Source organism: Solea senegalensis, linkage group LG10 (assembly GCF_019176455.1).
Source record: "Solea senegalensis isolate Sse05_10M linkage group LG10, IFAPA_SoseM_1, whole genome shotgun sequence".
In the NCBI taxonomy this organism is placed as follows: Eukaryota; Metazoa; Chordata; class Actinopteri; order Pleuronectiformes; family Soleidae; genus Solea; species Solea senegalensis.
Window position 1 is genome coordinate 13,131,717 of NC_058030.1, and position 15,628 is coordinate 13,147,344.

At 41.3% G+C, this 15,628-nt stretch overlaps 1 protein-coding gene across 2 annotated transcripts; it reads right to left on the reverse strand.

Moving 5' to 3' along the window:
- Window positions 1-236: 236 nt before the first annotated feature.
- Window positions 237-14,219, reverse strand: LOC122775440 (proprotein convertase subtilisin/kexin type 5). 2 transcript variants are annotated; one of them, XM_044035307.1, is made up of 14 exons: window positions 13,773-14,219; window positions 11,839-12,042; window positions 11,692-11,760; window positions 11,523-11,565; window positions 7,630-7,775; window positions 6,718-6,912; window positions 6,106-6,168; window positions 5,748-5,990; window positions 4,854-5,099; window positions 3,443-3,638; window positions 3,062-3,267; window positions 2,531-2,631; window positions 2,059-2,230; window positions 237-1,746 (listed from the first exon to the last, which is right to left on the reverse strand). In XM_044035307.1, the coding sequence occupies exons 1-14, from the start codon at window positions 13,960-13,962 to the stop codon at window positions 1,364-1,366; spliced, it is 2,457 nt and encodes an 818-aa protein (XP_043891242.1). In that variant the 5' UTR covers window positions 13,963-14,219; the 3' UTR covers window positions 237-1,363. The 2 variants fall into 2 exon arrangements, with proteins under 2 accessions (XP_043891242.1, XP_043891241.1); XM_044035306.1 differs by having other exon boundaries at window positions 6,106-6,171.
- Between the last annotated feature and the right edge of the window lie 1,409 nt (window positions 14,220-15,628).

A 15,628-nucleotide genomic window follows, 5' to 3' on the forward strand; every position in this document is an offset into this window, starting at 1 on the left:
TTCACAAATGGGCAAACATTATCAGCCCTTCACCTAGGTGTGTCAACTGTCAAAGCATTCTTTCTTAACACTGCATATCTCAGGTTTAACTAGAGGAACTAGGGTCACTTTAATTTTCTTTCATATTTGTAAATCATGTACATTTCAGCTACTTTAGTTATGTGGTCACTTCATGGTTTTCACAAATACCTCTTTAATATCATGTAAGAAGAAGAAAGAAATTCACATACAGTACATACTGTATACACAAATATATGGATTTATTCGTATTTTGCCGGTCACAAATGTCATGTAAATTTGACTTAGATGGTTCTCAAGAGGCTTCTACTCTCAGATGAGAGGTGGTGAAATGTCTTCAAACGTTACTCAAGCAAGTCCAGTTGCCTACAACTAACTACTGAATACTGAAGCGGTCGACCGATATATCGCTCGGCCGATGGATTCAAAAAGTATGTTGATTTTCAGTCAGGCACGTCCGCAGGCAGCCCAGTGTTATTGATGGATGGCACCTCCGACATTGTCGCTGCCAAAATTGTCCTATCTTGACAGATAAAATATATTTTCAAATTCTAAATGTTCAATTCATTCATTTAGAATTTTTTAAGATGTGCTCCGTGAGACAGAAAATGTTTTATTTATAAGTTCTGATCCAGCATTGAAAATTTTGACCTGTTGACCTCTGACGTTGTCGCTGCCAAACGATAAAAATGTCCCATCTTGATACATAAACTACACTTTTGTCATAGTCGCAGAATTTCACTCTTTGTGGAGCAGCTCACACAAACACAGCGTGAGTGAGAGATGCGTTACCCCGATCACAGACAGCAGCCGTGCCTCCTCAGAGAGATATGATAAAGTTTTTTTGATACTGCGGAGGATCAAATGATAAGTCAGATGCCGTGATAAAGAGTGCAAGACTTTTGCTAAATCCTATCTATCAGTCACAGATGGTTTGCATGGTCCATACAAGGCTGTGTAACACAACAAAGTTATTTTATTGTTTTTTTTCATTCTTTTAGATTGTGATAATTTAGTTTGTAAGCAATCTGTTTGTTAATCAACAGAAAAAGGAAAAAAAAGCATATTTCGGCCATCGGCTCACCCTGACTCATTAACATCGGTGTCGGCTATAGAAAAACCCATATCGGTCGACCTTTACTACTGAAGGTCATGTGCATTATAAAGATACAGGCACTTTGTAGAATAAAACAAAAACACAAAAAGCTGAAAAAGAAAACTACATAGATACATCGTAGTTAGGCTACTACACTTCTTTGAATTCACCTGTCAGTCTTGATAATAGTGTACATCCACAAGCCACTCCTAACTTCAGGACCTATTGTAAGTTCTGGTTTGGATGTATTTAAGATTGATTTAGACAAGTGCTTTCATCCGCATCCTGGTCTGCCTCATTGTCCTGCTCATGGATGAAGCTGTAGCGTCGATACACTGATCCACCTCTACTGGTGTACACCACATCCGCCTCGTCTCCACTGTCCGGCTCAGGCACACCATGGGGCATGTTGATGCTGGCGCTGCCACTCAGTCTTTCATAGCTTTGGCCCCAACACAACCTTTTCCGAGCATGAGCTTTGACCAAGGCGAACACAGCCAGAGCCAACCCCAGTGCTAGCAATAGGGAAATAGGCAAGGCTGCAGGGGTGTGATTTACACCTCTGGAGGACATATTTAGGTCCATTCCCTGGCCAACTCCTGATTTGGGTTGGGGAGCCTCCACACACAGAGCTAGAACAACAACAGAAATGTATTAAGCAGATTGCACTCATTATCAGCAAAACCATCGCATCATGGCTTCTGTAACATAAAATAATGTTAGTGTTAATTAAAATAGTTCAAATACAAACTCAGTTTGGGCCGCGTTTACGAACCAAGAAATTTATCTGGGCCAGTCATTTTCTGACGCCAGTAAGCAGCAGGTAATGACACATTTAAAACATACATCAAAAAAGAACTTGTACACAGTATTAGCTGTAATTATTTGATATAATTATGGGTTATGGACTGGTAGTAGCGTATCCTTTGAAAAGTAAACTTTACCTGAGCGGCCATCACAAACACAGCAGTCAGTGTCATTGACAGCAGCCTGACAGCAGCGGGCACAGCGGTTCTCCACAGCATGAAGAGCAGAGTCAGGGTGACATGTAATGCACTGGTCAGGTCTGGGGCCAGTACAATGCCTACATGAGTCGTCACATGGCTCACAGGTTTCCTGGGGTAGTGCAATTTCACAAATCTTATTTCATCCTGATAATAATTGTCTGATATGGTTTAAGACTGACCAACACCACGACTTTCAGCAAGTCATAACATTCCAACTGGGAGCACTTCCCAGACAGAAACAAGACACTGGAAGAAAGTGAAGTAAACTTTGACTCGCCATAATCTTTATCATATGGGGCAATTGCTTTCAATCATTTACTTGAATTTGAAACCCAGTCAATGACCTCTACCAGCCCACACCCACCTTTATGATGTAGAAACCTTGTGTCATGCGTGACGCGGACTGTACCTCAGATGAAAAGTAGCGGCCCTCCTCACAGCGTGGATAGCAGACTTTGTCCTTTAAAATGCTGCCCCTGTCACATGTGAGGCAGCTTTGAGGTGAGGCTTCTGCAAACATATGTCCACAATGTTCAGTATTTGTTCTGATGATTTATACACTTTGTACGTTTGCCATGTCAGTAAGAAATAAACTACAGCTGGATACTAGGCATTATGTGCAGAACTAATATCATAATTATAGTCACTCAGTTACTGCAAAGCTGCATTAAATGTGCATTCCCTGAACCGGCTGAACAGTCTGGGCTGCTGTAGAAACAACCACTGTAAGAAGAAAAGAAAAACCCTCTGATTCTAAAGCTACAGTAACCAAATGATATTTATTTTAAAGCCCTTTATGCCCTTAAACAAACATACATATGGGTAGATGCTGGAGCTTTCATTTTGTTCCTATTTGTGTTTTGTACTGGGTTATACTGGATAGTCTTCACCTGGTTTATGACGGTTGAGTCACAATTATGTATTGTTCATTCATGTTTACCAGTGCATGTCTCACAGCTGGTGTGGCACTGTTGACATCCGTCATTGTGTAGATAGAAGCGTTGTGGACAGTGTTGAACACACAACTTTGTGCCTTGCAGCTCCAGAAGAGGTGGAGGACAGGCCCTGCAGTAATCAGGCCCTGGTCCTGTACACCCCTCACAGGACTGGTCACATTTCTCACAGTGGGAGCCCTCTTTGAAATATCTAAAGGAAAAACACACAGTATTATTAGAAATATAATTAATAATTCAAAATTTTGAAAAAAGGCCTGCGCTTTACTGTTAAAATGAAAACACCTATTGCTGAGTGTATGGGGGTGAGGAGACATTCTACAGATTATATACTGCTGCCGTAATTTATCATAGATTAAATCAAACACCCTGTGGGACAGTGAGTGACACAGAGATGCAGGAGTCGCAGGTGTCCTGGAGAACAGGATTGGCAATCTCTCTGTGAAGCTCCGTCGCAGGTGGAACAGACGTGGTTACAGGGTAGACAGAGTCCAAGCTCCTTCCCATCCACATCCTGTCTCGATTTGTACGTTCCGTCTGGACACTCGCTAACACATGTGCTGTCTGGAAAACAGTATGCACACTTCATTACTGTCAACTCCATTCTTCTTTCCTGTTCACCTTGAAACATACTTATTAACTTGTTCTGCAACGAACTAGGCCCATTATATCAAACTTGTGTTATTTCATCCTCTAGGTGAAAAGGTCCCGAGAGGGGGCACAAAGCTCACTAGACCTGTAAACCCGTTAGTTGATAACCTAGTGGATTGTTTATGGTAATAGTAGCAATAATAGTTCATTTTAGTTCTTCAGCTTTAAAGGTGTGTCACCTCATTTTTACATTGGCATCATGAATCATATTTAGAAAGTACTGTTAGGCAGAATTTATATATATGTATGTATGTATATGTATGTGTATATATGTACATACACATACTGTATATACTGTATATGTGGTGAGATATACTGTATATATCTCACCACCTGGACTGACACAATGTTTTCATCCACACAAGTGCACGTGTGTGTGTGTGTGTGTGTGTGTGTGATGGTTTTGTTCTGTGCACATCTTAGATTACATCTTAGATAAAGTGTAGTGTCACTTATCGTGAAAAACATGTTTTGAGACATTGCTAAATAATGCACGTGATAGTCAGTGTGTTTGATTCGTGGGTCCGCTACTTTACATGCTGATGTGTCCTTGGGCAAGACACTTAACCCCACGTTGCTGTGAATGTTTATCAAAGAGGAGTGATAGAAATAATGTGCTGCACATAGATGTCGCTCTATAAAAATATGAGTGAATGGCAAACAGGGTTGAGTAGTCATAAAGACTAGAAAAGCAACATGCAATGCAGACTATTCACTCCCTAACCCTTCCTGGTCACATGGTTTACCAGAGTTGATATATAAATATGAATGAGTGATGATTCCGGGAAACAGAAAGATACACTATCCCACTGCATCATTTTCAAAGAAACAGGGAGTGGTGCAGTTAGGTATGTCATGCTTGGAAAGCTGGAAACTGTACACAATGTAGGCACCAAAGTGTAATTCTTGTTTCGGTGTGTTCATAATCTGCCAGTAAAAAGTAAGGGTATTAGCTCAAAGTACCATGGCAGCTTCAACAAACACGTCCTCATTTTAAGACATTGATCAGTTCATAGGGCTTTTATATTGGTACAGTACAAATACAGTGATGTATATGGATAATGATATGGATATGGATAAGATTCATAAGATGTAACCTTTTACTGGACACTGGGGGAAACGGCTTACTATGGAGGTAGTTTGGTACGACACAAGTGTTGCATTCGTTGTTCCCTGGCCCATCACAGGAGTAACAGTGTCTGTAGCAACCCATACAGGTGAACTGGTCATCGTGTAGGTAGGTCCCAGGTGGACAGTCCGTGTCACTCGTCACACCACACATCAATGTGTTTGGATCCAGCACGAGTCCTTTCTCGCACTGAGTGCACTGGTTTGCATCAGAGCCGGAACACGTTGTGCAAGTCTGGTGGCATTCTGCACAGACAAGTTAGACAGATAAAAGTTTTCATAATCAGGCGTCAAACATTAACTAATTGTTAATTCAGATTACAAAAAGTCTGCTTAGTTGCCCCCCAGTATCAATTCCCATTTTGTCCCCAGATTAATTTGTCAAAGTCTGTGTTAGTGCTTGGACAAAACAAAAGAAAATAACAATTTTATGAAACTGGCAAAAATTCAACCTCACCTATGACATATGAGAACAATGGCTTCTCAAAACTAAAAAAAAAGTATGTGTGAGGGCTTGCAGCTTTAATTAATTCTGTGTTTTACCACTTTTTTTGCTGACTTGAGAACCCTTATTATATACAGTATATAATGGGAAATTTATCTGGCTATCATCAACAACAGCTCAAATATTTTCTTCTTCTCTGTGGCTGGTCTACACTTTTGTATGAGTTTAATTTTTTGTACTTATCAGGATCACAATTTCATAGCCTGATGGTAGCTGTAACTTCTAATGCAGTCTAATACACTATTCCTGCCTGTGCTCGGTTTGTGCTGGAGCTGTTTTGGAGTATGCTGTCTGTGGTGCTGCAAAAGAAAAAGTTCAAAAAACACAGTGCAGTGGGCTGTGCATAGTCAATACATATATAAGTCTTGTCTGTGAATCCAGAGGCCCACCTTGACATTCCATGGCTTCAGGTTCATAGTAAGTACCAATAACACAGTCTTTGAAGCATGCACCCTTGTAGAGTTTGGGGCTAAATGTTGAGCAGGTCTCACAGTCATCTGCCAAGGGCCCTGCGCAGGTGGCACAGGTAGGGTGACACTGACCACAGCGGCCCTCCTCCATATCCTCATAATACCCCACAGGACAACTAGCTTTACACACACCATTCAGCATCAAATAGAGGAAACTGCACTCTGAAATTATAAGGTGGAGAGATTTCAGGATCTGATGCAAGGTTTTACAATTCATTTTAAAATGTCATCAAAACGTGTTTTCTAAAAATGTGATTTGCCCTTCAAGACAACTCACTGTAACAGGCCCCGTCATCTGAGCAGGCGTCACAGTGGGGAGGACAGCGTCTGCAGGTCCCATCTTCTGCAGGGTATGTTTGCAGAAGATGTCAACATCACAGCATCACAAGACATACAACACACAGGGCACACTATAAGCTATAATTACACTTAATGTCACAATAGAAGGAAATAATTTTAATCAAACAAACTGTGCTTTTGAGGGCCAAAAGCAGGTTTGACAGGCCGCATCACAAGTGTGACATTCACCGTATTTCCCTGAAAATGATATACTTATACTACAAATGACACTTGATGGTCCAAGAATTAGAATCCTGTTAAATTCATTCAGCTAAAATGGCTCCTGCATGAATGATGACATAGTGCATGTGTGGCAGGGTGAGACAATGAGTAGGACATCATCCTCCAGGATGAATGACTAAGAAATAATAATTGTCACTTTTATTTTTTTTACTAGTTTAGTTTCTATGTATTTAATTGTATCTACTGTGCTTCAACTCATTCAGCAACATTTCCCCATGTACTTGTTGTTGTTTTTTTTTTGTTTGTTTGTTTTTTTATGATACAAGCTAGAAAAAAAAAAGAGAGAGAAAAAGCCTGTTCCTCCTACCGTCAAAGTACTGTCCCGGTGGGCAGTTGACTAGAGGACACTGTCCATGAAGAGAAGGGTTTCCACCAAGACAAAGCTCACAGTCCGTTGAACGAGGTCCAAGGCACGTGAGGCATGAGCTGTGGCAAGGCTGACAGTGCCACCCAGTGGAGTCACTGTAGGTCTGCTGAGGGCACTGTTTAATGCACTCGCCTCCTGGCAGGGCAGAACAGTACAGAGTATGCATTATTTCCCAGTGTAACAATCCACCAAATGATAGTCTTAGAGAAACCAGCAGGCACTACATTTTAGATAACATCCAATCTACTACTCTACCATCTTTTTCTACCCTGTATGAAGCAGCTATGGTGGTTTAAAAACAAAGGTTGGTCTGTGCTTCAAGTTCACAGTTATATAAATGGTTCTCCTTTGTTTACCCTTACAGGAAGAGTCTCCAAATTCAATCTGACTGCCTTGACATAGAGGAATCACTTTCATCCTTTAAAACTGGATATTGTGGGTAGAGAAGAGACGGACTGCTTAATGGATCACAGTACAATCACACAAGTGAAAATATATACATGAACAGCCAGCCTTCCTTATTTTTAGTAGGCTGTATTCACAATCTCAACGCTTTTACTTAGATACCTCAAGGGAACAGAGCAACATACTAGACCCTTGTTTGTTCCCATTTACATATATCACGTTACAGATTTGCTGACGCGGACATGATTTGCAATCCAAATGAAGATTCGGACTACCATCATTTGTATTTAACAAGAATGACCGACGCGTACTCATTCACATCTAACGTGACATAAGAGTGTATCAGACACAAACTTAATTAAATTATTCTATAGAGAACAAAATGGCCACCTGAACCCAATAACATGGTGCTAAACAGAATATGTGAAGACATTTTGCTACTGGTACCATTGAGGAAATAATCTGGTTGGCAGGCGAGGCAGCTGGTGTCACTCCTGCAGTCTGTGCATGGGGCTGGGCAGAACAGACACACACCCCTGCCCCCGTCCTCATAGGTGCCCTGTGGACAATGCCTGCGACACTGGTGTCTGAAACTGTGAAGGCAAATGTTAATTCAAAACTAAAATCAAAAACCATTCCAAAATATTTAATGATAATCTATAACAATTAGCAAACCGTCTGGTTAGAACTTGCCTTGGTTTTGTGTGTGTGAGCACACAAACAAAACGGGGCTCCTTTTTACTATGCAAAATAAAACTACTGAAAGATCAAAGAGACGTCATTAGCTATTTCATTTCAAAGCTTTACAGTGAAATGCTGGAGGCAGCTTCTGCCTGGATGGATGACTGTAAAGGCTTGAACCAGAGAAAAGCCAACCTGCACGTGCAAGAGGGAATCCTAGCATGCAGCGTGTCAGTAAAAAGGACAGCAAATATAACACATAATCATAGTCCTCTTCTCAAGACAGATGGTAATTGGTGTATTATTTATATCCCAGAGGCACAAAGGCCTTTCACCTGACCTATCATGTCCTTTGGTGGTTAAGTGAGCTATTAAACACGAGACGGCTATCTTAAAAAAATCTGGCCTAAAGCAGCTGAGAAATGAATATAAATAAAACTACAGAGCCTAAAATGTAAATAATATTGACTGACCAGACACACAATACTGACACCACACCTACATTAAACCATTGAAATCGATTTCAAAAGTAGGCAAAAAAAACCAGCACGTTTCACACACTAATCATGACTCGTTAACTAGCGTTAGCTTAAAATAGAACCGGCTGACTTCCTGTCTTACCTTCCTTTGTGGGATTTGAAGCGTCAAATTAAATTTGTAGACACCCAATGTTTTCCTTGTTTCAAAAACAAATTGTAATGTTAACCCATCAATATTTGAGAAAATAGTTTAAAGTAATTTTACTCGAGTCAAGTCCTCACGTTTGTCAAGTCAGACATGACTGGACACTAATATACTATATAATGAATTCCTTCTATACGATACCGTGGTGTAGTGTGGTCTACTGTGTTTCATTATGTTCTGTTGCTTACTCAACTATACAAAATGGACAAATGGAGCAGTTATCCGTCATGCATAACATGGGACATCAGCTCTAGTCCACGGTTATCAAGTAGTATTTTTAATTTAAGGAAAATAAATCAGTGCCCACTTTACTCCAAGGTCTACAGGACATGTCATGGGGTCATAGTGTCTCTCTTTGTGTCGAGATGGTATATGTCACATTTGGAGATGAAGGTTTTTATTCATTCCTTGCCAATGAACACATCCTTCAACTCCTAAATGTGATAAGTGGATCCTTTGTGTGACGTCAGCTCTAAGAGTGTCGGGTATCACTGCCCTTTCTCCTCTGAACACTATACCATCCTGGAAACTTTACTTCCTCCTGAAGTAAGCGATTGTGTCCCATCAGAATCGTCTTAATCACCTTCTGTGTCTTGGTGTCCTGTTTTGTAGCAGAACGAATCAAACTCAGTCTCTTGGCAGAGATACGTAGGTAGTTAACCGTGTTCACAGTCTTGGCCTGGGACGTAAGTCACTCTTAAATCAAAAGAATTTTGCAGTCTGAGTAGCATTCTCTGCAGTCTAGGAGCACTAAGTAGTGGCTTCCTGTGTATTTTTCTAGTGGCTTAGGGTCACTCTGCACTGTCACCTCTCTACCAATAGGTGAATGTATTTCTTCCATCCCAGTCGCTATGGCTAAACACCCTTTTTCTATTTGGGCATAGCCCCGTTCTGTTAGTTAGTGCTCTACTCCCAAATGCCACTGGTCTGCCCACCTGAGTCAGTGCTGCCCCTAGTCCTGTTTCTGATGCATCACACTGTAGTGTCAACTACTCATTCTAGTCATAGTATTTAGGTGTACTTATCATTTTGTCTTTCTCAATCTCACAATCAGATTTGACAGGTAGTTTACCATACCTACAATTCCTTTTACATCTGTCGGTCTCGGCAGATCCCTGATTGCCCTCACTTTCTCAGGATCAATGCACAGTCCCTCTGATGTGAGCAGATGTCCAATATAAGGTACCGACTGCTGTCGTAGTTTAAACCTATTAGCATTCATCTCAGTTTTACATCATGCTCCCTGTTTGTCTCATCTGCAATGAGATACACACCTGGTAAGTACTTCAGGGTTTGCATGAGCCTTTGGAATGCATGAGCATAAGTGCTGCCCACTGCCCCCGTGCCCATCTTGTGTGTGTTTACTGCTGCTGTGTAGTAAGGATGGGCTCAATGCAGAGGTCAAATTCACTATCATTTTGTGCACACTGGGCTCCTCACTTCTGGGACAACAGTGACTACAGTCACATTAAAAAGTGAAATCCACATGTAACATGAAACACACTTAACACTTTTTTTTCCACCAAGCTTTGGCAATTGCCTTTTTTCATGACAATATGTGTGTATTCTGTTCTTAAATGTTTGCATTTGCTCAGCTGATGAAAAAAGAGCGATCTTGTTTTCCATTTTGCTCATTACATCGGGTGATGTAATGAGAGAGAGACTGTGCAAGTCTGTCTTAAATCAGCCTCTTAGATAAAGCTGTGCTGAGTTAGTAGAACAACTTGAGATGGTGCTAGTTACGACGTATAAATGTCCGTTTGATCAGCGACGATTGTTGTTGCCTGCAGGTACCTACCTTTTCAGGGTTGAAGTTAATGTTATTGGGGTTTTTGCTTTGTGGTTGTGTTTAGATATTTGCACATGTCTGAAGTTATTTACACATGTCTGTAGTTATTTTCATATGTGTCTAGTTATTTGCCAATGTGTTTTGTTATTTGTTGTTGTGTTTTCCTACTTTTGGTGGCAATTCAGGGCCACCATTTCTTCCACTTTAAGGATAATAGCCTCGACAACAACAACAGGCATGACCACAATAAGCCTATAATTTGACATCTTCTGCTGTGCCATCTTTTCTTGGAGAATCTGACCGCTGATAATACAAGCTGCTCTAGCTACGATGTTGCCGTGGATTTGGTGCGAAGATGTTGTGGTTGTTTGAGAAGGAACAGCTGGACCTCCACACAGCATCCATCAACTCACTCACAATAGCAGCTGACTAGGCAACAGTATACTACTTAAGAATGTGTGTTATGTTTAAGAACCCCTCTGTGTAAATATCAGGCCATCCATTCCAGGAGAGCACAACAGCATTTTCAAAAGGAGCCTTTGTTTAGCACATCTACTCTTTGAATTGGTTCTGAAAAGTCATATTGAGAATAAATACCTCTCCTACTCACACATCACATAAAAACACACTCTGTCAAGTGTTTCTCTGTGAGGCAGACCACTTTTCCGTGCTCAAACCAAGGCTCAGGTAACAGTGTACGACTGAAAATGGAAGGTAACCTGACTCACATGATACCAGTAGGATAAACTCAAGGGACGAGTACACAATGGGAGATCTGTTCTAGCTCTGTAACATGTGCTGGGTCCAATTGATAGGTTGGTGTAAACAGAAATAAAGTTGAAACCGAGGTTCCTGCATCATGAGCAATATAACCATTATGCCTAACTATTTGTTGCAGAGTATGGTACTTAGCTCCACATACCGCATGTTGAATTACCCAACTTTGTATCTAGAAAGACAATGGCAATGCAAATAAAAACAAAAAATAGCACCTATTCTGACACATCCAAACAATTAGTCAGCTGGCAATCAATTATTCTGCAACAATTCTGATTATTGTTAATGGCAAACTATTTTTGAACAACATATATAATATGCAGATATAGATATGCAGTATATAATGTATTTGATGATATTCCTGATGATACATAAAGACAGAATATTAAGAGAGGAGATGAATACTTACAGAAAGTAACCTTCCCCACAGCTGTTGCAGATCTCGGGGTTTTCTAGGTATAAATGAGAAAAGGTGATTGGCTAGAATTCAACACGTTTATTTAAATGCACTATAGGCAACATAAAATCATATAACCTGTGCAATTATTTTATCCTGGCGCAGGATGTATGTAACTTACCTGTAGAACATGTTTTGCAGCCCATCGCACAGTCAATGCACTCACCCGTGTCTGGGTCCTGCACCTGTCCTGAAATAGATATCCAGCATGATGTCTCTTTTGCTTAAGTTACAGCCTGTTCGAGAACTCTGTTTCAGATTTATTTACCTGTGTCACAGGACGCCGTTTGGCAGACACCATTCTTAAGTTTGTAGTGTTCCCGACATTTGGCACATATGTAGCCATCTGTGCAGAGTTCACAATTGGCGATGCAGGGCATACACACATAGTGACCCCTGTCAGGATAGAGTCCCCGAGGGCAATGTGTCCGACAGCGACCTTGGTGAAGGAAATGTTCCTGTCCATCTTCATCTGAAGAGGAGGAGGACACGAAGGACATGTTAACGTACAGCCCAGTACAGATCTAGATACAGAAAACTTTAAGAATCCCTGATGGGCATACAGGCAACGCAGAGAGCAGAAAAATCTAAACAAAAAAAGAATTAAAAAAAACATAATATATACAGAACAAAAAGGAGTGTGTGTATGCAAAAACCCAGTTACATTCCATACATGTGTCTGATGTGAGAGTGCAAAATGTACTCATTCTAAAAACAATATATGACGAACATGAGAGTAACATTTTTCTTCCTGCCTTCTTGACAGCATCAATAAAAACTCACCAGACAGAACATGATCCATTTTGTCCTCTAATTAGGGTGTCATTAACCACATATGAATCCTGCCTGGATTTTTTTTTTTTAATTGTCTTACAAGTGGGTCATTTTAAAAAAACTGAGGCGGGCCCAAGTATAGGCCCGTTGACACAGTATCATGCAGTTACTTTACTGGAGAGGCTGCTTGTCTAAAAATAAGGAGATGTAATTCAGTGTGTGGATCAACTAATCTAGGGACTCAAACAACAATTCCACAGAAACCAGTGCCAGAGCTCAGAGGAACTCATGTACAACGTCATAATCTGGGGGCTGCAGTCCAACATGTTGACTTGTAGACCTGCAATAACACTATCACCGTGAGATATCACCGACTGATGTTGCTCCAAACAACATAATCAAGGGCAACCAGAGGCAGACGAGGGATCATAGCTGTGGGCACAGACTGAGTCTTGCCCTTACCATACTTATTAATATTCCACCACCTGCTGCCACTAGCCTAGCTGTGGCACCTGAGGCATCTCTGCAAGCAGAGTTACAGCATTGTCTCTTCTGCTCAGCACTGCACAGACGATGTGTGAAATGGGGAGGAAAGGAAAGAGTTGCTGCTGCCTTTATACCCTCCAGACACAAATAACAGCACATACAGAGTTGTGGCTCCTCCATGTCAACAAACCACTGGGCATGAGGAATGAGGAAGAGATCTTGGTTGTTTAATTGTTTAAGTAGAAGGGACACCACCGACAAATACTGTATTAACCAGGCTCAGCTGCAAACTAGACTTTAAAACAGCACAAGTGGAAATTCCTGATTGCCCAAGTTAAAAGGAAAAAAAGAGTTTACAGGTTAAGCCCAGTGAAATGCAACAGTAATACTTCAAGCCTGAGGGGATATTTTTCTCTTTCCCTGATTAACAAAGGCCCCATTCTGACATGATCAAATTTCACAGAGAAAACTGGGCAGAAAATGATCACACCTTCGTTTGTTACCCAGTTCAATGATGCCCTAAGTTGCAAAAAAAAAAGCCTACAGTCCTACAGCCTACTGATTGTTTAAGAGTAAATAGTAAACCAGAGCTGAATATACCTCCTCTAGAGCACAAGCCTTTATGCAACTTGGCTTTGAGTCTTCAAAGTTGCTCTTGTAATGCTGAAAATTAGAACTCCACCTCTCCTTCAGAGGGATTAGATGAGTCTGTGACATGGTTTTGTTTTCTTCTGGCACCTGCGAGGCCACATAAGGGAAAATAGACCGGCGGCTTTAAAGTTATAGACAAGAAAGAAATATTGTCTATTTTCAATGAAGCATTTGTCTCTTTAGCCTTTCTAAAAACTAAACAAAACCTAATTTATTTTAGTTAACATGGAACGATTATCAGTTTAATGCACGCTGTGTTTAGAGTACATGCGTAAAGGAAATCACGCTCACCAACTCCACAGGTCGTGCATTCAAACAGCTCATGTCCGTCACACTCGGAGCAGGTGGGATGGCAGAGGACACACTGGCCCTTCAGCATGAACTGTCCGCTCGGACAGAACGACGAGGCTCTGCATGCGATGAATCCGATACAGCAGCAGATGAGGATCGGAAAGGCGGCGGCGGCTGCGGCGGACCTCATGCCTGTGCCCGAGGACTGTCACTGCATGTGAGGGAAACAGCCGTGGTTTGTCCCCGAGGACGCAGTGTCCGTGCAGCAGCAGCAGAAGCAGCAGAAATGATGTGCGCTGAAAGATCGATATGGGCCACCGAGACAGCAGCTCTGAAAAAACTTGCTGGACCAGTTTATTCAAGTGAAGCTCTGGACAATGAGAGTGAACTGCGGTCAGCGTGAAGTGAATGATGCTTAGAAGAAAGAGAGCACACACCGGTGTTGAATGGGTGTCTTGTTTGCAAAGCTCTTGATGTCAGTGCGCAGCCCTCTTTCCACAGGCTTTGATAAACTAAACACCTCATATGCCTGCGATTGGTTTTCAGTTAAAACATGGATACAGTTATTACCCATATCAACCTTGCCTCGCAGCTGCTGCACAATGCACAGACTAAATCCTTTAAATAGGTCCACAATCCATAGATACAGGTTTAAAAGGGGATATTTAAATGCAGCAAGTTCTCAGTGTTTGAGTCCAAGTTGAGGACCAGAGTCCCGAGTGTTCATGTTAAAGTAACCAACAAAAAGCCTGTGTTGAGTCAAGTGTTCAAGTCTTTCTAACAAAGGACAAATCTGAGTTGAGTCCCAGTGCCCCAGGGCTTTTCCACAATACAGTTCTAGCACTGCTCGGCACGACTCAACTCGTAGTCTTTTGCTCTTCCATCCGGGATAGTACCTGGTACCTGGTACTTTCTTTTAGTACGTCTTCTGACGAGGTTCCAAGCGAGCTGAGCCGTTACTAAAATGTGACATCGACAGACTGCCGGCCACTGATTGGCAGAGAGTTTCATGAGCACAACGTCCGACACAGGCATCAAACCGAACAATGCCGAAGTGTAGATCAGTTAAACACACTTCGAAATCCTGTAAAACTATAGGCAAGGGCCTTGCTTTATGGAGGTCAAACATCCTGCACTGCCATGTTTCTATTATAGCCTATACATGGACGTGCGTCTGGTATTTCGAAGCCGCTTTGCAAACGTCGCCCAAGTCGCCCCATTAATGGGGAATATGAATTATTATTATTATTGTTCTTATATTACTCGTTGGTGTTGCTGATGAGAGAGATTGATGGCGAGTGGCATATACAATGTAAATAAAAACACTATTATAAAATTTCAGTTTTACATATTTATCGCATTTCCTTGTTGCTTCTGTGTCGCTTTCCTGACTAATCTGACTATTAATGCTATACTGCCCGACAATTTCCGGTGGTATTGCTCCATTTTGCCAGTCATTTTAAGCTCCCCTGCTTGGTGCACATTGACGGACGAAATGAGCGCAAACTACGGACGAAAGGCTACGTCCGTCGCTGTCTTTTGAGCGATGTATAAATGGGCCTTTACATCAGCAACAGTGGAATCTTAAATGCACTTTTACTTGTCTTGTATTCTTGATGTTGCTTGATAAATTGTGTATCTGTGATAAAGCTGCTTTTTTCTCTCTCTATACACACACACACACACACATATATATATATTATTTGTCTTTGTCTTTACTGTTGTCTGTACTCTATGTATGTATGTATGTATGTATGTATAGTATATGGTATATGTGTATGTCTATTTATGCATGTGTCTACATACATACACATGTAAAGACGCAGCGGCCTCTGGCGGCTCTTTGCTGCAAGTGT